Genomic DNA, 27955 nt, shown 5'->3' with positions numbered 1-27955 from the left:
CAGCGTCTCAGAGGGATTCTAAGGAGCCGGGTGTTGACCAAGCCTTGCTCCCTGTGCTCAGCTAAGCTGGTGATCCGGTGGGTGGACATCACGCAGCTCGAGAAGAACGCCACGCTGCTTCTGCCCGACGTGATCAAAGTGAGCACACGGTCCAGTGAGCATTTCTTCTCCGTGTTTCTCAACATCAACGAGACCTTCAAGTTAATGGAGCAGCTCGCCAACATAGCCATGAGGCAGCTCTTAGACAATGAGGGATTCGAACAAGATCGATCCCTGCCCAAACTGAAAAAGAAATCTCCGAAAAAAGTGTCTGCTCTGAAACGGTAGGTGCCAGAGACTGAATCTTACAGACTTTGGAAACAAGAAACCCATCCATTCGAGCATGAAATTTAACATTTTCTGAACACCTCAAGGGTTCTGAACGCTTTTCTGGGTAGAGCTATAAAAGTGAAAAAGACTGTGGCACTCACAGAGCAGTAAGTGAGGCAGACGGGCCTGCTCCAGCACAACGTGACGGGCACTGTTCTGGTCCCCTGAGCAGCATGAGGTGGGCGCACACGTGGGGCGACGGGGCAGAGGGAAGGAAAGGCCTCCGGCACGGGCTGCGAGGAGCTGGAGTCTCGGGTAGTAGCAGCTGGCCCTGCAGATTGAGCAGGATGGCTTGTCCCCAGCAGAGGGAAAAGCACAGAGGGAAGGAGTCCATCGCACGTCTGGAAGGTGGCAGGGCAGCGGGGCGGAAAGGCTGCTGAGAAGCCTGGAAGTCTGGATGTGGGAGCAGAGCTGGAGAGAGTAAGGGAGACACTGACGCTCTACAGTGTGACTGAGTGCATGGAACTGCCCTAAACTGAGATGGGGAATGAGAGGGACGAGCATGTCCGGGGACGTGATCCTGTTCAGTGAGAGTTGCCGGCAGGACATCTAGTTGAAGACTGGACCAGTAACACATGGGGTTGAAAATCGCTGGCCTACGGCTGGTAGTTGGAACCTGACAGAAGTGACCTCAGTGAAGATGTCTTTGGTGATCTGAGACATGTTTCAGTGGAGTGGTAGAGGGTGAATGAGGTTACTGCAGTGGATTAAATAGCAAGTGAAAGACAAGGAAAGGGAATTAGGCAAGTGTAGGCTGCTTGTTAAAGAAATTCAGTGGTAAAGGAGGGGCGTTGATCTTTTTAGAATGCAGAAGATTTGAAAACAGGATAGGATGGGAAGAATATGTTGATGAAGGCAGGTGCAGGGCCAGGAGGGAGCATAGAGATGAAAGTATAAGAAAACAATAACTTTATTTTTTTTTATTCATTTATTTTTTAAATATATCTTTATTGATTTCAGAGAGAGGAAAGGAGAAGGAGAGAGAGAGAGAGACAGAAACATCAATGATGAGAGAGTCATTGATCGAGCCCGCAACCCGGGCTTGTGCCCTGACCGGGAATTGAACCCCGATCGCCTAGATCCTAGGTCGACGCTCAACCGCTGAGCCACTCCCGGCCGGGCCAATAACTTTAAATGTGACATCTTATAGGGCATAGAAAAGGACGCTTCTGTGTGCCGAGACCTCTCCTTTTGTAACAGGGGAAGGAAGTAGGAGTAGTGAGGATGGAGGTAATTTTGGAGATGGAGGGAGGGAGCTCCTGCTTAGCTCTGCTGTGTGAAGCCAGAAAGTAGACCATCGAAAGGCTAACGTCGGATAGAGATTGAAGGGAGAGGTTTTAACAGCCTATATGATGAACAGGAAAAAGGAAGTCAAGGGAAAGGGTGTAGTCAGCAGAGGACCCAGCTGAGGCTGGAAACTCGAGTTGTCCACGAGGTGGGTTGTTCTGTATTTCAGACCATTTTGTTGTCTTTTTAGGGCAGACAGTAATACCAGCAGATACCAGAGGCTCGTTTGCATTCTCATTAGGTCTTCCTTTAGAAGATAAGCGCTCCCTCCCCCCACAAGTGGCTCTGGATAGTGTATATGTAATCATCTTTTTAGAAAAGGAATGAATTTCCTGTCCAGGCCTAGTTTCCCTAAGATTCTTGAACATTTACAGATATTGATTATGAAATGACTACACAAGGGACCTGGCTATATTAAAATAATTTTAGTATGCTTTTGGGTCATAGGTTGGTTGGCATTAGTGCCAATAGAAAGCCAAAAAGGTAGGGATAAGCCCCTGCAAGATCAAGGAGGGGAAGGATGGGCTGGGCACCCTCCATGGCCTTACCATTTAGAAGGTATTGAAACATTTCTCTTGTGTGAGGTGAGTTGTTGTTATTGCTTTCCAGCGATCTTGACGCCAGAGCCAAGAGTGAGAGGTACCGTGCACTTTTCCGGCTGCCCAAAGATGAGAAATTAGATGGCCACACAGACTGCACCCTCTGGACCCCATTTAACAAAATGCACATTTTGGGGCAGATGTTTGTGTCCACAAATTACATCTGTTTTACCAGCAAGGAGGAAAACTTGTGCAGCCTCATTATCCCACTGCGAGAGGTAAGCATCAGGTGAAAATGGGTATTTTAAGTTGCATTTGTAATACTTTTCTGTGTAAACCAGGAATGTCTTTACTAGAAGTTGGCTGGCTTTTAACCATTAGTGAATGTTCATAATTCTTTGGTTGCACCTGCCACCCTTTTGTGTGTTGCCATTGATATAAGTGACTTTGGGATCCTTGACAGTTCTTCCAACGGTAGCCTAGTGTTTTACAATGGAGATTTTTTTATTATTCAGGTTTGGTGAGGCCAACGGATCAGGAGATGAGTGCCATTGAAAGATAGATTGTATCTCTGGGGTGGTGAAAACACACTACAATATACAGAAGATGTACTGTAGAATTGTTCACCTGAAACCTATATAATTTTATTAACCAATGTTATCCCAATAAATTCAATAAAAATGAATAAGTGAGAGTGCAATAAAAGAAAAAATAAAAAAAGAAAGAACAAAGAGATTGTTAAACTCACAGATCCCACTGGGAGGAACCATGGGGGCCCCTTGGATAAGTACCAGGGTCGGTCAGCAGGCAAAGGGAGCAGGGGAAACTGTGCATAAGAGTATTTACTGTGGTTTCCAAGGGAAGGAACAGATGAAGCAGGGTAAGCAGGCTTTGTACTGGCTGGTTTGAATAATTTCAATGGGTCTGGAGCGTAGGGGCCGTTCCTTGTTATATGATATCTGGTCCTGGAGTGAGAGCTGGATAAAGGGGGTGGTTGGGGTGTGAGTTCCAGATGGGTTGGTTTGCAGGTGAAAGGCCCCCTCCCAGATGAGTCTTTAGGAGTTGTCTAACTCTGGAAGGGTGGTCCTACTAGGGTCTACAACGCCCCAAGATGCCAAAGCATCAAATACAGAAACTAGAAAATGTAGTTATTACACCTCGCTCACAGCCTGAGGGGCAGCTTGGTCTGAAGGAGATGGCCTAGTGTTGTTCAGATCTGGTCCTCCTGTTCCTTGCACTGGAACCACCAGGGCGTTTGGCCACAGTGGCAGATTCCTGAGCCCAGCCAGATCTGCTGAGTCTGAATCTCTGCAAGTTTAGAATCTGCATTTTAATAAAGCTCAGGCTGATTCTCATGTGCAGTCAAGACTAAGGAGCATTTGTATTGTATCTGGGGTGGAGAAGGGCTCTATCGTCCTTCACAGTGGTGATGGTGTGGGAACCTTGCTTGAGGTTTGGGTTGAGAAGGAGCTCCAGGTGAGGGTGTCAGGGGCTGGCAGTCCTGCAGTTTCTAACCTGGAGACTTTCAACCTCCCCTGATCCTTTCTAGAAGCGAAGGTTGTTAGAAGTTTTGGTTACTAAGGTGGGCCCTTTGTTAAGATTCCTGGAGTCAAGGATTCAAGTGTCCCTCTGCCTTCTTTTTTTTGAATCATTTATGTAAACACTTTTTTCTCTGTGTTTTTTTTTCTTCTTCTTTTAAGAATAATACAATACCATTACAGAAAATTTGTATAGAGATATAGACAAATAAAAAAAAAAAAAAAATTCACCCCTCGTCCCACCATTCAAAGACAACCACTGTGGACATTCTGCTGTAATGCTCTCCAGGCTTTTTCTGCACTTTGCTATGTGTATAGCATTGATGCTATTTAGTTACGAAACAAAGAGAATTTTTATTTTTTTGCTTATTTCCTTTAACAGCGAGTATATATTTAAACTTTTCCCTGTATCACTAAATACTATTTTACAATGTAATTTTTAATGACTGCATAATATATCATTCACTGGATATATACTTTATATATTCAGTTACCTATGATTGGACCTTTGCATTATTTTTCGTTTTCTCCCAATCAAATGTATAATTTTCCTAGCAGCTGAATTGATGGACTAAAGAGAATGGAAAATGTTGGGCGATTGACACATCTAGTTCTTCTTATAAGATGAGCTAACTGGTATTATAACACTTTTTGAGACCAAGATACTTTTTTGATGGTGAATGCTGAGATGGGTAATTCAACAGTGTTTACATTTGACTCTGAAATGGGTTTTAAAACTTTTTCAGCCAATTTACCTTCTTTGCCATAAACTGTTATTACTAACTTAATTTTCTTCATCAAGTACTACCTGAGTGCAGTAGAGTTGCCTAAAAGGGTTAGGGAAACCCATCTTGAGATTAAGAATGGACCATGGCCCGGCCAGTGGGGCCCAATGGTTGAGTGTCGACCCCTGAACCAAGAGGTCATTGTTCTATTCCAGATCAGGGCACATGCCCGGGTTGCAGGCTCAATCCCAGGACGGGATGTGCAGGAAACATCAGTGATGTTTCTCTCTCTCTCCTCCTTCCTCTGTCTCTAAAAAGCAATAAAATATATATATATGTAAAAGAATAACCATGGAGGTGCTGTTTATGAATCTGAGCGAGTTATCACTCTCTGAACCAGAGGAAAATAAGCAGAGAAGGGCTGAAGGCGTTCTCAGGACACCTGCTCTCCTGTTCAGAACCTGCCAAGGTTTTGGGTCCAGCTAGTTGTTTACATTTTAGTGCGATTACAAAACCATAGTGAGAGCCAGGGGAATTGGGAGCGTGGGGGTTAATATTCTCAGCCCATCTTCTGCTTGCTAGTTTTCTAACAGGTAGTAGGACAGAGAACTCAGTGGCAGTTCAGGGTGAATTCGGAGCAGGGGCAGAGTGGAGGGAGCATTTAGAAGTAAAGCATGCTTTGGTTGGCGGATGCAGCTCATGAAGCGGCAGTGCCCCCCCTTACCCTGACAAATCTCTGAGATAAATTAACGGTGGAGCCCTAACCCCACTAATGGAAGAAGCAAAGGACTTAATGTACTTTTTATTACCTTTCGGTAACGATAATGACAAAGCCAAGGGGTGGGGCCCCCACCCACCCTCTTTCCGGAATCTGGGTAGAGAGCGGGTCTCCCTGGACGGGCACCTTCAGGAACTGAGTTAAGCTCATGGATCAGCAGGGGCCTCTGTAGGAATGTTCAGTCCTATTTGGAATGGCCATTTTTAGCATTAGCTGCACTAGGAATTAACTGGAGATTATTAACATATATTCTACATCTAGACTCAGGGGAGACCCAGTCAACAGATCATCAGTGATTACACAGGATCACATTGCTATAGATTTTGAAGAAATTTTTGAGGCAGCAAAGTAGGAACATAAAGTGAACGAATCAGATTCCTCATTGGGTAAAGATTCCAGATGCAGCGCCCTCCCCCCTTTTTTTTCAATGACAAATTACCTTGTGAGTGTTCCATATTAAACTCCAAGATTTGATTAAGTTCCAGTCTATTTTATAACCCAAGGTAATGAAAATGTGTTTCATTAAACTGTAAAATACTTGAACATAGCTATTACCCTTTCCTGGTGGCACAAAGCTTATGGGATACAGATGTACTAGGACTCATTTTTTGATGACAAATGCTTTGTAACCCGTGTGTGAGCAAGCATCCATGTGTTTTATGTGGGAGATTGCTGGCTGTTTCTGTGTTTATGATCCAGCCAGATAAAGGACTTTCCACTTGGACTTTATCAAGATCCACAGAGCTCTCTGGGTTTTAGGTACAGAACTTGAACCTTTAATTCCCTTGACATCTGCCACTTAGTCCCAACACCTGGTGCCCAGAAAAATCAGGAAAAAAAATTGTTGTGAGAAAAGGAGCTTTTATAGGTCATTTAAGAGCAAGCATTGTTTAACTTTTGCCCTAAGTGTCATGGGAAAATCCTATTCGTGATAAGGTTTTTCCCCATTTCTCTAGCTCCTTTTTTGCATTAGGAAAAAAGAATGTGATTCCTTTAAAATATATATCTAACTATGTGTAATTATGAAACCCGAGCATAGAAGGCAGGTCCTGCGGTTTGTCCCTTTATGGATCCTGGTGATGGCCACTTTGCACTTGACCCATGAACTTTTTAGGCAACGTCAATAGGTTCCTTAGCCTTGAGAGGGAGAGAAAAGTTTTTAAAGTTTTGCTTTGAAGGAAATTGTATTTCACATGAAAATGCTGATGAAGAGGTTCAAGTTGGACCTGTCTAGACTGCTTGCAGGTAGAAATGAAGAAGGGGAAAAACTTTAATTATATAGTCAGATCCACTGCAATTAAGCCATTTCTCTAGGGCTTGCCTGGAGGGTTTTTTGTTTGGTGTTTTTTTCCTAATGTGTTAAAGAAAAAAAGTTCTAATGCACTTATCCTAGTTTCCAGTTGATGAAAATCCTATTATAAACCACCAAATGTATGTCTTCAGTTCAGAGCTAAAACAGATGTCTCCCTTTTGTACTTCTCTCCTGATGTGGTAGACTTACTTCATCTCTCTCTCTCTCTCCCTCTCTCACACACACACACACACACACGCCATCCCCCATGCAGATGGGGTTGCAGTTAAGCTGTTTACATCATGTCTGTTCAGAATCGAGTCTCTGAAGCAATAGGGGTTGAGGGCTGCAAAGCCCTGGGATCCCAGGGAGACATTTGAAAGATTGCTGGTATTCTGACAATCTCAACATTAAGCTTGGTAAAAGGAACCGTTATCAGGACTGTTTTTTGTCTCATATGCATAATGCAGCAGCTAGGAGTCTTCTCCTTTATGGCTCCATGAAATTTTAATGAAAATCAGCGAATTCCTTCACAAGGTTTCTCAGCCTTGGCACTGTGTGCATCCTGAGCCGGGCTGCGTTGGGGGCGGGCTGTCCTGTGCACCATAGGATGTCTAGGAGCATCCTGGCCTCTGCCTACTAAGTGCCAGCTGTACCCTCCACTGTGACAACCAAAAATGCCTCCAGCTGTTGCCCAGTGTAACATAAAATTGCTCAGTGGGGGCATAAAATCACTCTCAGTTTGGACGTAATGATTTAGAAAAACCAGCAAGATGATTCTAGGTTCTGGTATGAGCTCCACTTTGATTTGCTGTTTTATTTGATTGGAACAGAGTCAAAGGATCTCAGTTTGCCTCAATAAAACATGAGTGGTTCCTGCAGGACATAAGAGTGCTGTGGCCCTTCTTTAGTCCTGATCAGGGGCTGGCGTGGGGGAATCCCTGGGAAGTAATGTTCTTTGTTTCCTGTTTCTTTTGAGGTGACAATTGTAGAAAAGGCAGACAGCTCCAGCGTACTCCCCAGTCCTTTATCGATCAGCACCCGGAACAGGATGACTTTCCTGTTTGCCAATTTGAAAGATAGAGACTTTCTAGTGCAGAGGATCTCTGATTTCCTGCAACAGACGACCTCCAGAATATACTCGGACAAAGAGTTTGCAGGGAGCTACAACAGTTCCGACGACGAGGTCTGTGGAAGGCACCTGCAGGTGTTTTGGTTCATCCTGTTCCTCAGCCTGAGGTGTTCGCTTGCTTGCCCGTTTTTTTGTTTGTCCTTCAAGCTTTGCTGCTGAGCTAGGATATACCACCTACCCTCAAGCCCAGAGCAATATCTTATTTAAGTCTCATGGAGTTTGGGACCATAATGCTGGACAGAACCGTATAGATCATCTCATCTGAGTCTCTTATTTTACAATTGAAGAATTATGAAGTCATTTGTCCTGATTACACAGCAAGTGACTTGTCCATATAGTGGACCTTTCTGGGAATGGTACAGGGGTCACTAAATAAAATCTCAAACCTGAAATACAACATCATTATTATGATTTCATCATAATGGTGAAATACAACATCATTATGATAAAATACATATTGTGTCCCTGTTGAATTGCACCTGGACCAACATCCAGGGAATGTGGAGCCCAGGAGATATTTCTCTAGCTCAAGGAACAGAGCAAGTTCCTGGCAGCTAAAACATGTTGTTAAGATGATGAGCTCACAAGTAACATTCCTGCCCCTGTCCCCCTGCTCCAAGCTTCTGCGGGAATTTTGGAGTCACCAGAAACTAGAGGGGCGGGGGGGGGGGGGGGGGGGGTGGCCCTATAAGTAGCTGATTCAAACACAGCATGCTTTGCATATATGCTAATCAGAGAGACAAATGGCCAACCAATTTGCTGCAAAAATGCAGCTGAAATACAGGGAAAACCTGTTTTGAGGATTGAAGCTCTATAGCCTGTGGCCCATGAGCCTGTCTGATTTCCATCAAAGTGCTGACTTGCTGGCTGCCTTGTGCTTCTTCACAAAGCAAGAATCATCTCGAGCCAGGACATAGCTGTTGTTATCTGTAGAGGACCCTGAAGGGCTGCTGCCCGGGCCCTTCCAATGTCCCTGTCCTCTCTGCATCTGCAGGTGTTTTCCCGGCCCAGCAGCCTGGTGTCCTCCAGCCCCCAGAAAAACTCGAGCTCGGATTCCGAGGGAGAACGCCAGTTCAACCTAAATGGCAACAGCGTCCCCACGGCCACACAGACCCTGATGACCATGTATCGGCGGCGGTCTCCCGAGGAATTCAATCCGAAATTGGTGGGTACCTCCTGCTCTTCCCTGAAACTTCCTATAATAGAAAATTACCATTTACAAGTATTTCTTAATAAAAGCACTCTCATATCTGTGTAAATAGGTATTTTCCTGTAAGTAAAGCGGATCTTGTCTAAATATGTCCTTAGGTTTCAGAGTGGCTTTTCACGGATGGAGACGGGAGTTACAGAGGGTATGGGTGACGTTTTTTTGTCTTGATTTCACTATTGTTTTACGTCAACCAACAAATAAGTTCTCAGGGCACATTTAAAAAGCATAACTCGCTTTTACTTGGAGGCATGGCCATAAAGCCATTAGTATAATCTGCATTCTGCTGACCCGTCTCAGGGAAGAGGAATTCTGACTCGGGGCCAGAAGGCTCCGTGACAGGACCGCAGGATGTGATAGATGGGTCCAATTAGGGAACGATGCCAGAAAACCTGCGTTCTTTGTTCTTATGAGCTCTGCCCAGAACTTCAGGGCTCGGTTCATGAGGGGAGGAGTTCTCACTGTCCATCGAACTTCTCACTGTCCCCGAAGTCCTTCGGGGTGTAGTCATGTGTCATTATCTCTTTCAGGCCAAGGAATTTCTGAAGGAGCAAGCCTGGAAGATTCACTTTGCTGAGTACGGGCAAGGGATCTGCATGTACCGCACAGAAAAAACGCGGGAGCTGGTGTTGAAGGGCATCCCTGAGAGCATGCGGGGCGAGCTCTGGCTGCTGCTCTCAGGTACGCCGGGCTGGGGCGGGGCACTGCGCCTGGAGTCCTCGGGACCCTGGGGCTCCCCTTAGCCTTCTGTCATGCATCAGAGCTCTTTTAAATACACAAACCCCAGTGCAGAGCTAAACCTTCTTTCCTGGCCAGAGCATTGAAGTCCCTCGATAAAAATACAGGACACGTATTCAGCAGCCCAGATGTCAAAAGCCACCACCTTGGAGTCCTGATAACCTCTTCTGTTTCTTTGCTGACATTATTTAGGAAAAAAGAAAACTCGAAGGACTTGAGTATCATTCCTCGTGATACTTTCCCAGCAGTGTCAACATCTGCTAGGAAAGCAGACGTGGAAGTGTGGCACGTGGGCAGAGCAGTCATTGGGGTGGAGAGGGAGGGAATGGGGGAAATAAGGAAGCCTTGTCCTGGATTTTTGCCACCACTCGAGTTCACTGGTTATCCCTGGAGACAGAGGAGGAACCAGAGTCTGCACTGTAACCGAAAACCTACACAGATCCTACTTCTACTCCTAGCTGGAGGTGTCGGGAAGGTTAGAAGGAGGTGCGTCATGGACCCGTGGGAAAGATGTGTCCACCTTCCCTGGTCCACAAGCCACGCTCATGCCCTGACGTAACCCAGTCAGGTCAAACCTTGGGGCCCTGCATCAGAAACCAGAGGTCCTCCAGGCTCCCTCCTCCCAGCCTAGTCTGTCACAAACATCAGGGTTTTCCTTTTGAATGTCCCCAGTCTTTACTATATAAATCAGTTGCTCTGCTTGGGTAGAGGCCTGAAATGTGATCATTCTCCACAGGTGGATGTGAATTTTTTTTTTTCAACCCAAGATGGTCCAACTCCAGTGCTACCATGAAAGCCTTTCATTTAAAAAAAATGACATTAAAATTAAAAGAAGAGTTTTCAGACTTACAGGAAAGTCTTTAAAAAAACACACACCCTCATAGCTCTTGCTAAAAAAGCCGATGTACATGGTAATCACCCATAATGTGGTCTATTAACATCTCAGAAATAGGGCGATAGGTTCTTGAAAAATAATTGGCTTTATCAGTTTTATGTAAAACGAGTTTGTCCTCTTATTTACAGGTCTTGTTTTTCATTTCCCTTAAGTAGACCAGCCATAGCTCCCCGTTTAGAAACCCAAATTTGAGTCAACTTCTCTCTAATTTCAAATCCAGCCCAAGACGCCCCCTATGTCCAGTCTTCTGTCTTCCTTGTGTTTGGTGAACTAGCCAACCTGACAGCCTGATTCAGGCAGCTGACGGAATAAACAGGAAATTCCATTTTCATCTTCATTAACCAAATTAGAAGTTACTTATAGCACGTTTTAGATGACAGTGAAACACAAAAGGAGCACCAGGAAACAGTGTGCAACAGCGCACTGTTGCAGAGACATTGGCAGTTAAACCCAGTGTCTTCTTTAACTGTGATGAGCTACGGGAGGCCAGAGGGTGAGTGGTCGACAAGCCACCTCGATCGAGTAGAAAACCAAGCCCCTATTTCCAGCCTGTTCACCGAGGGCGGGGTTCGTGTGGAAGTCAGCTGCCCATAGGGAGAGTCCAGCTCCTAGCAGGGGAGCCCCACCTGGGTCCTGCCCTGCTTCCCCTGACCCCTAGGGACTCTGTGCAAGGACCTGGCCAAGTGTCCCCACTGAAGGGAAGTGCAGGCCAAATGGCAAGAAAGCCTTGCAGATCTCCCTTGAGAACAGAGCTAACGCCAATGTTGAGTAGCTGTCGGATAGATTTTTCCGAGACAAGTGTGAGTGGTAAGGCTAGCTCTCTGGGTGACCTTCAGGGACAAGGACTGGGCCAGCCTAAGGGCTTTAATTTCTAAACAGTAAAATACAAATGAATATATATGTGCATGTATGCATATATATGCACATACATACACACATATTTTATAATGTATATGTATGTAGATATTTTGTATATATCGCATATATGTGTATATATAGTTTACAAATATATATATAAATTATACTTATATAACATAGGAAAATATAATTTATACTTACATAAATTACAATTATATTTAGGTTTAGATATTTGTATACAGGGTTTTTCGGCCTTCAAAATTTTTTAAATGGAATCTCAGCCCACCCTTCCATCCCCCTGCCCACCCCCAAAGGCTCCCATCCGTGGCAGCCATTCACCACTGCTAGGAACACCCTCACCACCTCAGCAACTAAAAAAGCCCCTCACATATTCTATTACCTACTCTCCCTATGGCTTTATACTCTTCAATATGGCTGTTTAGGCCCTTCAGAGCTTACATTTCAGCAAAATTTTCAAACTTGTTTTGAGAGGCAAAATCACCTTTTTCAAGTGAAATCTTAAGGAAAACCCCAATAAAGTAAAAGCAGAGCGGCTATGTTTGAAGGGAGGGCTGAGGCCCCAGCTAGGCTTCCTCTTATTACCTCCCTCCTCTGCTCGTTCTCGACCCCTTAGGGTGGTCTGTGGAAGCTGCCAGAACACGGGCGTTTCAGCTTGTAGACCTCCCCTTATGGGGTTTGTAAACAGCCAGCTTACTGTGGAGCTGAGACAGAAGGAGGCCCATCTAAATGTCCCCGTCCAGCCGAGATTGCAGCACACCACATTGCCTGTGGGACTTCATTGTTATTTCACAAGTGTCCTTTGAACAGTTGGGAACGTGAAGAGGTTCAGTGGGTAAGTGGAGGCTGCAGACCAAGGGCAGGGCTTCCACTTTTTGACATGGTGTCTGTTGGTATCTGCCAGGTGCCATCAATGAGAAGGCCACACACCCCGGGTACTACGGAGACCTCGTGGAGAAGTCCATGGGGAAGTACAATCTCGCCACGGAGGAGATCGAGAGGGACTTGCACCGCTCGCTCCCGGAACACCCAGCTTTCCAGAATGAGATGGGCATCGCCGCTCTGAGGAGAGTCTTAACAGCGTATGCTTTTCGAAACCCTAACATAGGGTACTGCCAGGTAAAGGTCACAGATGGTTTGTACTAATAATTGTTTTACTGGCTAGCAAATAACAAGAAGAAAGACTTTATGGTCATCAGAGATACCACTTCACTGCACCAGGGTTTCTCGATCTTGGCACTGTTGGTACCGTGGACTGGATAATTCTTTGTGTGGGGCTGTCTTGTGCTTTGTAGGATATCTCAGAACATTCCTGTTTAATAACATATTTAATAGCATCTACCCACTAAATGCCAGTAGAACCTCCCAATCGTGACAACTGAAAAATCTCTAGGCATTGCCATCTGTCCCCTGTGGAGCAAAATCCCCCTGGTTGAGGACCACTGCACTGAGTGGAGGAGCCAGGAGACAAGTGCCATGATGAGAGTCACTGTCCAGCAGGTGACCTGAGAAAGTGCCCCATGGTCACTCTACGGTCCACCCTCATCATGGGGTGACAGCACCAGGCCTTTGATTGTGCGTGCTGGGTCCCACAGTGACCCTACTTTGCATTTTCCTAAGCAGTCATGACCTTGAGAGTGTAACTTTTATATTCCATGGTTATGTTTAATACAGCACACATTAAATAAAAGCTAAATTTGATATAAAAAAAGTGTTGTCCCATATACTAAAATGATCTCTTGTACTGGTACACAACCCACAATCAAGAAAGCTCCAAGGTAATGTGACCTTTAGTTTTAAAGGCCACATATTCAGAGGCCTTCCCTGGCCATCCAGCTAAAAGCTAAAGGCTTAATTCCTCTACACACACACACACACACACACACACTCTACAGGTCTCCTTATACCACATTTTATCTATTTGATAGTTAAATATACCCTGCAAAATTCAGTAATTAACCTTTATATCATTATTCTCTCTCTCTGACACCAACATTTAAGCCCTGCGTTTTCGTGACTTGTCACCACTGTGTCCTTTCCTTCCCTCCCTCCAGTACCTACTCCAGGGCCTGTGACAAAGTAGACCCTTAAAAACACCTTGGCTGATAACTAAGGAACCAGGCAGGACCAGTCATGTCATGACCTAGAATCGTCTGGTTAATTCTCAAGTGGAATTTTAGTAATGATTTCACTTGGAAACATATTGAGTAAGACTTACTACAAGAAAGAGCCTATTAGATAGAGCAGAATTCCTTTTTTGACATTTATATTGTAGAAATCTGATGAACAATTACTGGTTTCTAGAAGATCAAAGGAGTATAGGAATGAGTTGGCTTCTGATATAATAAGAGTTCTTATTTATCTTTTGATCTTCCCCTTTTTAATTAAGAAGACTATTAAAGTCGTTGAGCCTTCTATCTCCTTATGAGCCATCTGATAATATCTTTTAATAAAGCAGGTTATTCTAGAATTTAAGTGACTGGCACTTATCAAGACCTTCCTCTTCCAGCTGGAAATAATGGGCCAGGGCTCTAAGTTTAAAAGGTTTCATTGTTCTCGGAGGAGAGCCTCAGGCCATGTGTACCTGGTTATAGAAACCATTAAGATGGATTAAAAAGGAATTCTGTACCTCAGGGAATTAAAGATTAAGCCAACCCAGATTTTAGCATGTTAAAAGCTTTGTCAAATAGCCTCTGGGCAAAATTTTTGAATGAGGGTTTGCCTGTCCCATCTGGGATGAAGACTGGTGCTCCTGAAAGCCCTTACCACTTACAGGCCTAGGACTAAGCGGCTTTACATTTTTAAAGGGCTGTAAACAAAACAAAACTCAAAGGAATATGTATGTGTGTAGCTTGCAAGGCCTTTAAATATATTTTGTCTGGTCTTTTACAGAAGAAGTGTGCTGGCCCCTGTGAGACTAACTCAGTAATTGCTTAGGTTAACAAATTGCGTATTTGTTAAAATGTGTTTGATGACATCCCTTTCATTCTTGTAGGCCATGAATATTGTCACATCAGTGCTGCTGCTTTATGCCAAAGAGGAGGAGGCATTCTGGCTGCTGGTGGCTCTGTGCGAGCGCATGCTTCCTGATTACTACAACACCAGGGTTGTTGGTACGCGGCACATGCTTAACGTTTTAATCCATAGCTCATCAAGGTGTTTATAGAGCCCCGATACCAGCTGGAACACAATTTCCAGCCACCAGTTAGCCAAGAGAGTCTCAGACTAAGGGGGCTTGATTCGATACAGATTGTATATAAAGGAGCCCTGTGGAACTTAAGAGAACCCACATGTGTCACTGTTACAAAAATTCTTTTAGGAAACATTTGACATGGGTGTCACTCTGTGACCCATGAGAGCTACGCTCACCAGCCATCAACAAAAAAGGTTTGACATAAAGTTATTTCATGAAGAGTATAGAATCTATGGGAAGCAGAAGTATTAAAAAAGAGGGGCTCTCTGGAGTGGATAAAAGAGCATATAACAGTTTAGCCAGAAACTATGTCTCTAAGGTATTTTTCAGAACTGGTTTCATTGCAAACAACAATTGTGAGCATTTAAACAAAGAATTGCAGTTACTCCTACACTCCCCACAAGTGTTAGACATTCGTGTAGTACAAACTTGAAGCATACATTCTACTACACTAGCAACAACAAGCTTGTCCATTGGCAGAAGGTTGTTGTTGCTAGTGTAGTAAAATGTATGCTTTATGCTTTCCTCCATGTTCTATCTTCATTTCTAAACCTTTGCACCCTAATTTGATTCATTGAAAATATTCTTTAGAAACGTCAGTAAGTTGATCATGAATGTGTACAGCTGGCATGCTTTTAGGTTTAAAAAAACAGTCATTAAAGAAAAAGAATTCATAGGTGGGGAGCATGCATCCAGAAGAGCAATTTTTAAAAAATAAGAGTTTGCCAAGAAATAGAACCACTTAGATATACATTTCATGCTTAACCAAAATTGTTGCCAACAAAATAATGATTGTATGTCATGTAATTTTTGTAAACTGACTTTCTCAATAACCTTCACAGCTGTCGTATTATTGCTTTTTATGGTGGGGAAAGCAGGACAGGAAGACCCCAGAAAGGGAAGATGCAGCCAGAACTAATCTGGTGACTAGGCTGTGTTGACACCTTGGTCTACAACATATTAACCAGTAACAAAGTAACTAGTGACACAGAAGCATAGTAACATGTAACATAGTGACTAGTGACTAATAACAATGACTAGTAACAGTGACTAGTAATGTGGTAACATAGTAACTAGTACCATAGTAACTAGTACCATAGTAACACAGTAACTAGTAACATAGAAATATGTAACATAATAACACTGACTAGTAACATAGTGACTAGTAATAGTAACTAGTAACATAGTAATAGCAAAACAGAGAAGGGAGCAGAGTTCTGTCTCCCTTCTAGTTAATATGTTGTAGACCAAGGTGTCAGCACAGCCTAGTCACCAGATTAGTTCTGGCTGCATCTTCCCTTTCTGGGGTCTTCCTGTCCTGCTTTCCCCACCATAAAAAGCAGCAGTTGTGAACTGGATTATTTTAGTCAAGCCATTGGCTTGGGTGCATCAGTAAGAAGGCTCAGGGGGTTCACCCAGAGCCCTTGTGTCCACTCCGCTGCAGGTGCACTGGTGGACCAGGGTGTCTTCGAGGAACTGGCACGAGACTATGTCCCCCAGCTCTACGACTGCATGCAGGACCTGGGCGTGATTTCCACCATCTCCCTGTCCTGGTTCCTTACCCTGTTTCTCAGCGTGATGCCCTTTGAGAGTGCAGTTGTGGTTGTCGACTGTTTCTTCTATGAAGGAATCAAGGTGATATTCCAGCTGGCCCTGGCTGTGCTGGATGCAAATGTGGACAAACTGTTGAACTGTAAGGACGACGGGGAGGCCATGACCGTTTTGGGAAGGTAGTGTACTCAGGCTCCTTGACAGCCACGCCTGGTTCTGCCCTGCGCTTTCGTCTACCTCCTGGGTTTCATGAGTCTTAAGTGGCTTGTGGTAGTCATCATGCCTATTTCTCTCAGTGGCTGAGGATATATTTCCGTATGCTTTGTTTTTAGAAGTTAAAGCAATTTCATTTAATGAAGGAAATTCTAGTCTTTTGTTTCCAAGTGCAGAATTTGCAGAAAATGTGTGGAGAACTGTAATGGGAGAATTCCAGCTTAGCCTCCCAGTGACAGCTGATCCGTTTCTCCTCCCAGGTATTTAGACAGTGTGACCAATAAAGACAGCACGCTGCCTCCCATTCCTCACCTCCACTCCCTGCTCAGTGATGACGTGGAGCCTTACCCCGAGGTGGACATCTTCAGGCTCATCAGAACCTCCTATGAGGTAGGTCTTGTTTCCTGGCTCAGTGGCACAGCTCTCTGAGTGTCACTCCCGTTGCTGACCCCTGGGTGTACCTGCTTCCTTTTACCTGCTGAGAACTAGTTGCTGGAGCAAGTAGCTACCTGCCAGCTGATAGCTTTGAGCTGCAGAGATGGACACTGAATGGGGTCCATGACTTCTGCTGGGTATAGTACCATGGAGCATATGGCATGACAAGCGCTCCCCCCGGTTCCTATGCCCACCCTGAAACCTGATCAAGTAGCAGCTCAGATTCAACTCTGGGTGGACTGAGATGGGGCTGTTGAGAGCAGGCGTGGGGAGGTTGACCTGCACAAACCAGTTCACTGCCTGTTCTCATGCCAAGTACTTAGGTCCAAGGCACGTAGAATACCCTGCACCATCCTAAAGAGGAGCCAGCCCTACGATTCCCCTAGAATTGCCTGGCCTGGTGGGGGAGGCTGCCTTCTGGCCCCCATGACCCTGGATCTGGTCTTGAATCTCAAAGTAGAGCTGCTCAAGGTGAAGGAACTACAGTGCCATGTGTCTCATAGCATCCGGTGGCCTGTGGAGCCCCAAGGACTCGTGCCCATGACTCCTCATTGTTTCTTCATTTCCTGATCCTTAGCTTTGCAAACTTTTACAGAAATGATGATTAGGAAAGAGCATGAATATTCTGCTGAGCACACTGTGCCCCCTACAGATGTTTTAAGATCATATGTCTGGTATATGTCAGCATTCCAACAACTGGATAAGGGACAAATAGTGAGGAACAGGCTGAGGTCAGAAAGTCCTTCTTAGAATCAAGAAATTGGCGTGTGTGTTTTTTAAATGGTATGGATACAGAACCCTTTTCAGAAATGATTGTCCTTCACTCATAAAGGGAAGAAGACTGGTAATTTATTACTTTTAGAAGTGTTCATTGGCACTCTACGTATATTGAAAACAAAACATTTTTAGTATGTTTTAGAATCATAAAAGTCATGCATGTTTATTATTTAAAAAATGTAGGAACTATGGGAAAATATGAAGAAAAATATATACTACATCTTATGAGCATTTCACCATATTTCCCTCAAGTATGTTTTTATATTTGCAATACACACTTAAAAGATAAATTCCTACATGATGAGCTTTGCGCCCTGGCCAGTTTGGCTCAGTGGTTAGAACGTTGGCCTGCCGACGGAAGGGTCTGGGATTCGAATACAGCCAAGGGCACGTACCTCAGTTTTGAACTTGCAACCAGTCAGTGTGTTTCTCTCACATCGATGTTTCTCTCTCTCTCTCTCTCTCTCTCCCTCTCTTTCTCTCTCTCTCTCTTTTCCACTCTCTCTGAAAAAGCAATGGAAAAAAATATCCTTGGGGGAGGATTAAAAAATAAAAAAATAAAAGAGCTTTGCATCATTCCATTTTTCATGTAAAATATATATGAGCATTTGCTAATATAGGGTGTCCAAAATATATAAACACACTTTGAATAATTATAAAGATAGTGTTTATTAAAATACATTTCATTTTCAAAATTGAGCTAGTAGCTGTTAAAGTGTGTATACATTTTGGGGGGACACCTGTATATTAAATATTGTCTGGAGGCATGGTTTTAATATATTCTTAGTATTCTGCTTTAATGAGGTACCAAAGTTTATTTAGCTGGTCCCCTTTTGTTGAACATTTACTTTGGTTGCTTCCAAATATTCATTATTGTGTATATATATCATATGGTGTATGTTGTGTGATAAACTTGCACACAGATACCACATCTCTGATTATTTTCTTAGTGTCCGTTCTTAGGAAAAGATTTACAGCCATGGCTCAAAATGTATGAATTATTTCCATGCTCTTGACACACACCACCGTTTTCATGAAGATTGTCCCAATTTACATTTCCTCTAATGGAGATTAAGCATGGCTGTTCCACTGCACTCTTTCCAAAACTGGTTATCATCATAACATCATAACATATGGTGTTTTTTTAAATCATCACCCCAGGGCTTTTGGGGAGTGCTCTATGGGAAATTGTGGATGATTATTCTTCCAGACAGAGTCCAGTTGATTAAAGGCAATAGTTTTTATAGCTGTAGGTTGTTTTTCTAAAGGCATCTTCTGAAACCTTTATTGTTAAGAGAGTTCTGGACCAAAGTACTAAAGCTTAGTGTGTGGAAACTCAGCTTCATTCTTAACAGCGGATGAGCTAACATCATGCTGAGATCAGCGCTTGGCTCATTTTTAATGGGAAAGGGAAGAGAATGGAGACGAGACCAAGGGCTGATTTCCATTTACATCTCCTCCAACTGATCCTTAATGGTGGCCCTTAGGCCGCCAGGAATCCTATCACAGGACAGGGCAGTTTCCTTCCTCTGCCTGGGTAGACAGCCCCTTTCATCTATATCGATGCCTGCATTACCTAGTCTTTCAATGCACGGTGATTGCTTTTATTTATTTTTTCTTTTCTCTGCTTAGTGTCACCCTTTGCTCATAAGTTTCCGATGGCTCTTCAATGCCTTACAGATCACTCTAAAAAGAATACCTTTTTTTTCCCCACCTAACCTTTGGATTGGTGGCTTTCAATCCTTTAAAATCACTTTAAGAATTTTACAGCCAGCCCAGGCCAGCATGGCTCAGTGGTTAGGAGCGTCGGCCTGGGACCAGAGGGTCAAGGGTTTAGTTCTGGTCAAGGGCACGTGCCTGGGTTGTGGGTTGGTTCCTGGCCCTGGTAGGAGGCAACCAATTGATATGTTTCTCTCACATCAATGTTTCTCTCTTTCTCCATCCCCCCCTCCCTTCCACTCTCTCTTAAAAAGAATCAATGGAAAAAAATATCCTCAGGTGAGGATTAACCAAAAGAAAATTTTTAAACCAATTTTTAAAAAATGTAAATTACCAGGCTTCATTGCAGATCAATTCAACCCGAATCTCTGGCATGAGGCCAAGAATAAGCATTTTTTAAAAGTTCTCCAGCTGATTCTAGTGCCCGGTGAGGACTGAGAGTCACTGCCCTAGTTGCAGAATGGGGCCGCTCGTCGCACAGCCAGTGGTAACCTGGTTTGGACGGACCCATGACACCAGAGTTCTGAGGCTCGTAACGTTTCTTTCTGTGCTTCGGAATAATCAGCTGGTGAATAGAATAGCAGGAAAAATACTGGAGCACATTCAGCTTTGAGACCTGGTCAAGTGCCCCCCAGTTGTTGGGAGGTTGCTCTGATATATTGATCCAGTTTTTCCTGGTGAGTAGAGATGATGACTCTATTCATAATGCCTGGAGGGGAAAATCTCACTCATGGTGCCCCCTCCCCAGCCCCCACTGGAAAGGATTGTAGAGATGGTTTGACAGACAGTTTTCCTCTGGGCTGGACCTGTAGGTGAGGCACTACAGTCCCTGTAGGGTTATCCAGAAGTAAAAGATGAAGTCCCAGCCTCAGTTTGGACTCAGACACTCAGATGGGCTTTCTGGAAGGCACAGGACACATTAATAAAAGACCTTACAACAGGCATATGGCCACCACAGTGCAATAATTAATAAATAAGCTTACTGTGTTTTGCATACTCGCAGCTATAAACCTACTTTTGCCCCACCCTGTACCAATTCTGTTCTTGAGCTGAAAGGTAAGTTCTCAACTCCCTGATTGTCGCTCACTTTTCAGATTGCTTCAGCACCGTCTGTCCTGAAAGGTTACACCGTTACTTCAAAGTCACTCTTTAAAAACCAAAACACACCACTTTTATTTTGAAATAATTATAGATCCACAGGAGGTAGCAAAGACACGTGCAGGGAAGCGACCTGCACTTTCTGCCCCCGACCCCTCCTCCCCAGTGCTCACATCCCAGACAACCTCGGTGCAGAGTCAACACCAAGAACCTGACCCTGGCACAGTCCACACAGCTTATTCAGATTTCCCAGTCATACATGCACTTATTCGTGTGTGTGTGTGTGTAGTTGATGCAGTTGTGTCACATGCATAGCTTTGCATAACCACCACCAAAACCAAGACACTCAGCTGAGCCATCACAGAAAACTATTTCATATGATCCCGTTAGAGCCACACACCCCCTCTCGCCCCATTGCTAGCCCTGGCAACCACTAATGCATCCTCCAGCTCTGTAATTATGTTATTTGATTGTTACACAAATAAAATCATGCAACATATATTCTTTTGAGATTTTTCTTTTTTCACCCGTCATAATTTCTTTGAGGTTCATCCAAGTCATTGTGTATGTCAATAGGTTTTTGTTTTTTTAAAAATTCTGAACAGTATTCTATGGTATGGATGTACAAGGCACTCTTTTTAAACCTTCCGTTAGACATACCCATGTAACCGTTACCCAGATTAATACCAGCACCCCAGAAATGCCTTTTGTGTCCCTTTCTTGTCACTTTCCAGCCAAGGTTGATAATTCTTCTGACTTTTATTACCATAGATTAGTTTGGCTTGTTTTTCAAACTTCATTTAAGTGAAATTATACAGAATGTTCTCTTTTGGTTCTGGTATATTGCAGCATTATGACTGTGAGATTTATCCAAATTGTTCATTCTCATTGCTGTATAGTGACAGTACCATAATTTATTTATCCACACTACTCTTAATGAGCATTTGAGTGAGTGGTTTCTTGCTTTTGACTAATTGTGGCACTATGAGTATTCTAGTATGTGTCTTTTTGTAAAGAGCATATACACTTTTCTTCGAGGTATATAGTTAGGGAGAGGAATTTCTGGGTGATAGGTATATATCTATTCAGATTTAATAGATAGTGCCAGACAGAGTTTCAAAATGGTTGTACCAGTTGATACTCTGAGCAGCAGTATATGAGAGAGAGTTTTGGTTACACCATACCCTTGCCAGCACTTGATACTGTCAACTTTTTCTTTATTCTTTAAATGTCTTTAGCCAATGCGGCCATTGCTCCCATGGATTAAGCTTCATGCTTTAAGCAGGACGTCTTTGTTTTTCTTTCGCACCACTAAGATGTAACATCTTAAGTGTTCTTTCTCTACCTTCAGATTGGAAGACTCATTTGACTTGAAAGTTAGTTCAGCATACACTCAGTCAATGCTAGGCACTTCAGAGTTTGAATGATTGCCAGCTCACCGTGTCTGCCACCCAGAAGCACTGGGTTCTGGACCAGGACAAATGCTATTGAACTAGAGATACGGAGCAGGGAGCCTCACACCAACATTCCTTCCAACCTCCCAGTCTGTGAGCCTTAGATACTTCCTCTCTCCTCGTCAAGAAAATTCCTCTTTTAAAGGATTTTTGTACGTAAATGGCTCTTATAACCTTATTTAGCCCCTTTTTTCCCCCATGAACTGTGGAATTCAGGAAGACTCATTGGCTTTGAAATTTAGTTCAACAGCCCAGAAGCATGAGAATCTCCTCTTATTTATTTATAGTTGTTAAATGGCTTCAGAATAAATAAAGGTTAATAGTAAGTAAAGGTATAGTCTAGCATATCTGTCATGTGACAATAAATTTCTCATATGTATCAGGATTGTGTCTCCATCAGTCCTGCAGACACAACGCTGGGTGCTTTAGCAGGTTTCTTGGAAATGCCAATCTTGCTCTTTTCCAGAAATTTGGAACGATCCGGGCAGATTTGATTGAGCAGATGAGATTCAAACAGAGACTGAAGGTGATCCAGACACTGGAGGATACTACCAAGCGGAATGTGGTGAGTCCTTCGAGAAACAGCGGGTGGCCATCTCCCCACATCCTTCCTCGCACTCCTACCGGCTTATAAATCCCTGCTTGACACACTGATGATGACTTAGAAGAAAATCAGGAACTTGCCCAATATGACATTTTGGAGTTTGTGAAAGTTGTTGTATTTATTATCTTTATAGGTACGAACCATTGTGACAGAAACTTCCTTTACCATTGATGAGCTAGAAGAACTTTATGCTCTTTTCAAGGTGAGTTTCCAAGCAAATTCATGTACATTCAGGGGAATAAAAAAAGTTCATTTTAGTAATTCTAGATTTTTTTGTTAAATTTTTAAGGGAAAGTGTGAACGTAGAGCTGACAGTGTAAAAATGGAATACTAACGTGAAAAACAAACATACTTTTCTCATTTAAGTTGATGTTTTGGCTTCTACTCCATATGATATTTTAGCAATTTCCTTGCACTTAAGAAAATAGAGTATTACTTTATAGGGATGTGCAGAAGTAGGTTTACAGCTGTGAATATATGAAACAGTTTATTCTTGTATTATTATAATCATAACCTGCATGTCTTTTTTATACGAACAATTGTTAACCCACTTTGCCCACCCCTGTGTAAGACTCATTAGAATAATGGCAATTGAGTTTAAATTCTGCCTGAAACTTTTGCAAATTGTAATTTCTTATATTTAAGCTACATTAAAGCACCCTTAAAAAGATACGTAACTAGTAAGAATAGTTATTCACATGTCAAAGGAAAAGCCACATTGGTTAAATTTTTGTGATTTCCATTTCATAATTTGTCCCATACCAGTCTTGATCCCGAAGAAGAAATTATGTTAGTAAATAGAGCAATGCAGATTTTTTTTCTTTAGGGAAAAGTTTAGTCATAACCATCATTATCAACATCTTAGGTAAAAATGTGCAATTCACAGGGGAAAAAGTTTTAAAAGATGCCTTTTATGCAGATACCAATTTTATCATGAGCTCTAACTGGGTAGTTTCTTGTATACAGTGTCATTTGCTGGCAGAACTAAACTTGGCTGTACTGAGGACTGTAAAGATAGTATAGGAATAGCCCTGGGCAGTGTGTCTCAGTGGTTGGAGCACTGGCCCATGCACCAAGGAGTTGTGGGTTCAATTCCTGGTCCAGGGTACTCACCTGGGTTGCAGGTTTGATCCCCAACCCAAAGATAGTGTGGGAACAAACCATAAAGGCTCCAACATAAAGATCTGAGTTGAACACTATTAGAACTTAGAATCAGAGAATGTCCTAGCTCAGGATGTTCTGTTTATTTTAGTTTCACTGGTGCCCCGCATAGTGTCTGTCCCTGGTAGGTGTCCCTAACATGTATGTTGAGTACAGAAATAAATAGTGATCAATTATCAATCTGGTGCACACTCTCCATGCTTTGGCTATGGGCACAGAGAGATTGAGGCTTCATGGCTGGTTAGCGATGTGCTTTGTCCACCCAGCCCCGTGACCCACAGAGTGGACAACAGTGCCCCCCCCCAGCCTCCATTCAGCACCTGAGAGAGAAGCCTCCATAGTGTACCGTCTCATTCACGTTTTATCCATACACCTAAGGCCCTGCAGCTAATTGCTTGGTTTAAGTGGTTATCCATAAGGAAGGGGTCTTTCTTTGTTTCATAAAGAAAAACATAATGATCCAAGTTGGATCAAAACAAAAAAAATAAAATGATCCAGCTGAGATCAGATTCTAAAGGGAGGTGAGGACTGGAAGAGATCTGCTTCACAGGGGGGTGGGGAGATAGGGCTAGGATCGGAGGTAACTAAACAGAATTGGGAGTAGCAGCTGGAGAGAGCAGGACCACCGACAGATAATGGAAAGGGCTATGGCATTAGAAAGAGGAGGCCGACTTTGGGGGACACCTGGAAAAGGAGGGCCAGGGCTGCCAGTGGAGAAGTCCCAGATCCAGAGATCGGTGTTGCCACGTCTTCTTACCTGAGTACCCTTCACTCTTGTCTGTGCACCTCCAGGTACAAGGTGTGTTATCTGTACCTTAGGATGTGCCTGAAGAAAGCCTGCTTTTCTTATGCTCCAAAACCCTGCCCTAAGGGTGTGTTGACAAACACAAGTTCCCCACCCCGAGAAAGAGCTTGAGACCCTGATTGGTATCAAGGATGGGAAGGAGTCTGGTACTGTGGAACCAAGATAAAAACTTGAGTTATGGACCCTTTCTTGAGTCTTTTGAACACTTTAACTGGCTTTAATTCATGGAGACATTACTATGTGTCAGACACCCACCCAACCAGACCTTTCAGGTCTTTAAAAAGCCAGTTTCAGGGCGGTGGGAGGGGGGAGGGTTCCTACAGATGCAAAGGAAAGATGCAGTCCTCCCCCAAAGCACTTACTGTTGGGCTTTGGCCTAAAACTTGGTGGAAAAGGTGAAAGGCCACCACCCTGATGCAGATTTGGTGGAAAATGTGGTCCAGGACCCCTTTGCCCTAGTTTCTTTTGAACTCTTTCCAAATTCATCACTTCATTCCTTTTTTAATCTCTGAGCCCCTGCTCCCCAGGTGATGGACTAGAATCTCAGCACAGGGCAGGGGGATGACAGTCACCTTCATGGCTTGCCCTTCCTGATGGTTGTGAGCACCGTGAAAGTGCCTGCACCACATTCAGGCTGGTTCCAGCGTCACCTGGGTGTCTTAGGAAGAAATGCCCTGGATAACCTTTATCCCCTGACATCACTCGGGTAAAGGGGACCCCTCCCAGGGATGTGTCACCAACATGTGCCACCCAGAGACGGTTGCTGGGCATCACTGGTGATGGATCAGGGTACAGCCCAACCCACGCAGCCCCCTGGACCTCAGCCTCCACCTCCTTCCCTCTGACATCATCCCTGCCTCCACCCGTAGCCAGGAATTCACCCCCAAGCCCATTTTCTCTCCACCTCCCCTTCCTCCTCTTGTCCCTACTCCCACTCCTCTTTTCTAGCTTATTAGCTACAATTCCCAGTAAACCACTGTGATAAAGCCATTGGTGGTCTTTGCTCCTTTGTAAGTGAGAGCAGCAAGCAAAGTGGAAGAGCTACACACTCACCACAGACTCCCTCCCCCTTTTCAGAACCTCTGGGTGAGGGGGAGCAAACAGTTCCGAAAGTGTTTTTCTCTGTTGCAATATCTATGCATGCTCACAGTGAACTGCTCAGTGAAATCAGGAATTAAATAAAAATGCAGCCCCCGTCTCATGCCCTCCCTTCCCCCCACCTACCATCCAGAGCTAACGTAAACGTCTGGGGAGGGGCAGGGAGTTTCTTACCGGTCCTTTCTATATGTTTTATCTTTGCGGTCTTCCTAGAACCGGTGTCTATTTCTACCAGAATCAATATGACCTCGGGAGGAAAGAGGCTGCCTTGCTTCCAAGGACAGAAACAGGAAGCTCGCTCTCTCTTCAGCCCGGTGGCTCCTACCCACACTTGTTCTAGAGCTATTGTCCGATGTGGGAAACAGGAGGACCACACCCTAGTAGCTTGAGTCCTGTATGGCTAGGATGATATTTGTGTGATTTTGGTGACCAGGAAGCAGGGGGTATATGGGACAGTAAACTATGAACTGGGACACTCAAAATGTCATTATGGCCTGCTTTGGCTAACGGGTTGGGTGACCTGTGTGAGCCATTCTCACCTAGAGACCAAGATGGTCACATGGCCTAGATGATAGATCCTTTTCAGGTTAACATTCTCTTTATTTCTTTTAAACAAGAAAAGTATTTATCTTCATGGGAGTTATTCTTAAAATGCTTGTGAGAGTGTGTATAAGAGGAAGAAGATTGGAGTGAGGGGCTCCCCTCCTTTCTTCTCCTACTCCAGTAACTGAACCAGATCTTTCATGCCCAATGTTAACTGCAGAGATGGTTGCCATAGAGCTTGTGGGGGTGGTCAAGTGGAGATAGGAGCGGAACAAGAAAACAGAGGGGCCCTGAGACCAGAGCAGTGCTCCAGGAGATGCACAGGGGTTGACCAGAAGCCTCTTTCCAAACTTGAAGGTGGGCCTTTTCTTCCTGGGATCTGCTGCGGGATAGAGTCCCCCAGAACATCCTGTTGTGTTTGTTTGTTTTCAGGCAGAACATCTAACCAGCTGCTACTGGGGCGGGAGCAGCAACGCGCTGGACCGGCACGACCCCAGCCTGCCTTACCTCGAACAGTATCGCATTGACTTCGAGCAGTTCAAGGGGATGTTTGCTCTTCTCTTTCCCTGGGCCTGTGGAACTCACTCTGACGTGCTGGCCTCCCGCTTATTCCAGTTACTAGACGAAAATGGAGACTCTCTGATTAACTTCCGAGAGTTTGTCGCCGGGCTGAGTAAGGATGCGATGTGACTGCCTGATTTGGGAGGGGATCACGGGTAGTGACATCCTCGGCTCTCGGCGCTGCCCCAGGGCCGCGGCCTGCACTGCCTCAGAAGATTGGGGTCTGAGGGCCGAGCGGCACATTTTAGGGTTTGCAAACTGACTGTAAAATTCATTTGAGCTAATGGGTATATTATATGATTAAATCATTTCCTTCAACATTAGGTAGTCCCCAGCACTAGTTTAAACACGTCATCAGAGAATTTGCAAGACAATAAAATGCCAACCTAAACACTGAAACCGCAGGCCATGATAACTTTACAGGAGAAAAAGAAATGTTTGGGAGGATTGCTTTTCTTGGACAAAAAAAAGATTATGTGTTTATTATATCTAATATGTTTCATAAAATTTCATAAAAGCATTTTGTGATTTTTTTTTTTTAATAAAGGGCTGAGAAAACCACAATAGCTCCACTGTCTGCAGGGCAGCCTTTTCTCTCCAGTTTGCTGGGAGGCAGGTCCCTCGTGAGAACCCACGCCTCCAGAGCCACGTGTAGTTTCTGCCTGTCAGCCTCGCTGCCTGACTGTTCACTGCCCTCTATCCCAGTGGACTCTCATCCACTTAAAATTGAGAGGAAAAGCTACCTCGTAGTTGAGCTTGGCCCGCTGATAGGAGTTGTGGGTGTAGCAGGCATTATGTCAGGCTGCCAGAATGAGATAAGAAGGAAAAATGTTTTTATTCTGATTGTGCCACTTGGTGATTGGGCCAAGTACTTTAAAGTGACATGCCCAGGGAGAGATGAAGGTGTCGGGCACACAGACAATGGTGGTTCCAAAAAGTGCCCTAAGTCTTTCAGAATAGTGACTGAAAGACTGAAAGGCCAGAGGAAGCTGATCGTCTTTCAAAGGCAAGGGGGTGTAGATGAGGTCCTCTTAGGTAAGAAAAAGAATTACTTGGGTGTAAAGTACTCATAAATATGCTTAAAGGGGTAGCATGGAGGAATTAGCCTTGGTTAGGGGCAGGCACTGTTCTGCTGTTAATCATTTCATCCAAACTGCAGCCCCTGGAGGTAACAGCAGTAATGATGCCTAACCCTTACACAGCGTTTACTCTGAGCCAGGCACGGCCCTCATGCTTCATGTGTATTTATTTAATGTGCCTAAAGGACACACAACAAAGCTGTCGTGAGGCACACTCTGTGCTGTTACTATTATTACCTACCTGCTTATTATTAGCATCCCCATTTTCAGTTAAAGAAATGGAAGCTCA

At 44.1% G+C, this 27955-nt stretch overlaps 1 protein-coding gene across 1 annotated transcript in view; it reads left to right on the top strand.

The window, feature by feature from the left end:
- Positions 1-27955, top strand: part of TBC1D9 (TBC1 domain family member 9) — an 89574-nt gene that overhangs the window by 53170 nt on the left and 8449 nt on the right. The window contains exons 5-16 of the mRNA XM_087816493.1: positions 62-323; positions 2266-2473; positions 7507-7713; positions 8654-8824; positions 9397-9547; positions 12280-12494; positions 14371-14488; positions 16013-16298; positions 16593-16722; positions 22282-22380; positions 22553-22621; positions 26459-26699. Of these exons, the coding sequence (XP_087672619.1) occupies positions 62-323; positions 2266-2473; positions 7507-7713; positions 8654-8824; positions 9397-9547; positions 12280-12494; positions 14371-14488; positions 16013-16298; positions 16593-16722; positions 22282-22380; positions 22553-22621; positions 26459-26699 (2157 nt within the window). The remainder of the gene's footprint in view (positions 1-61; positions 324-2265; positions 2474-7506; positions 7714-8653; positions 8825-9396; positions 9548-12279; positions 12495-14370; positions 14489-16012; positions 16299-16592; positions 16723-22281; positions 22381-22552; positions 22622-26458; positions 26700-27955) is intronic.

Source organism: Miniopterus natalensis, chromosome 4 (assembly GCF_054644295.1).
Source record: "Miniopterus natalensis isolate mMinNat1 chromosome 4, mMinNat1.hap1, whole genome shotgun sequence".
In the NCBI taxonomy this organism is placed as follows: domain Eukaryota; kingdom Metazoa; phylum Chordata; class Mammalia; order Chiroptera; family Miniopteridae; genus Miniopterus; species Miniopterus natalensis.
Note: the sequence above shows the minus strand (reverse complement) of the source record. Positions and strands in the feature narration are given on the sequence as shown.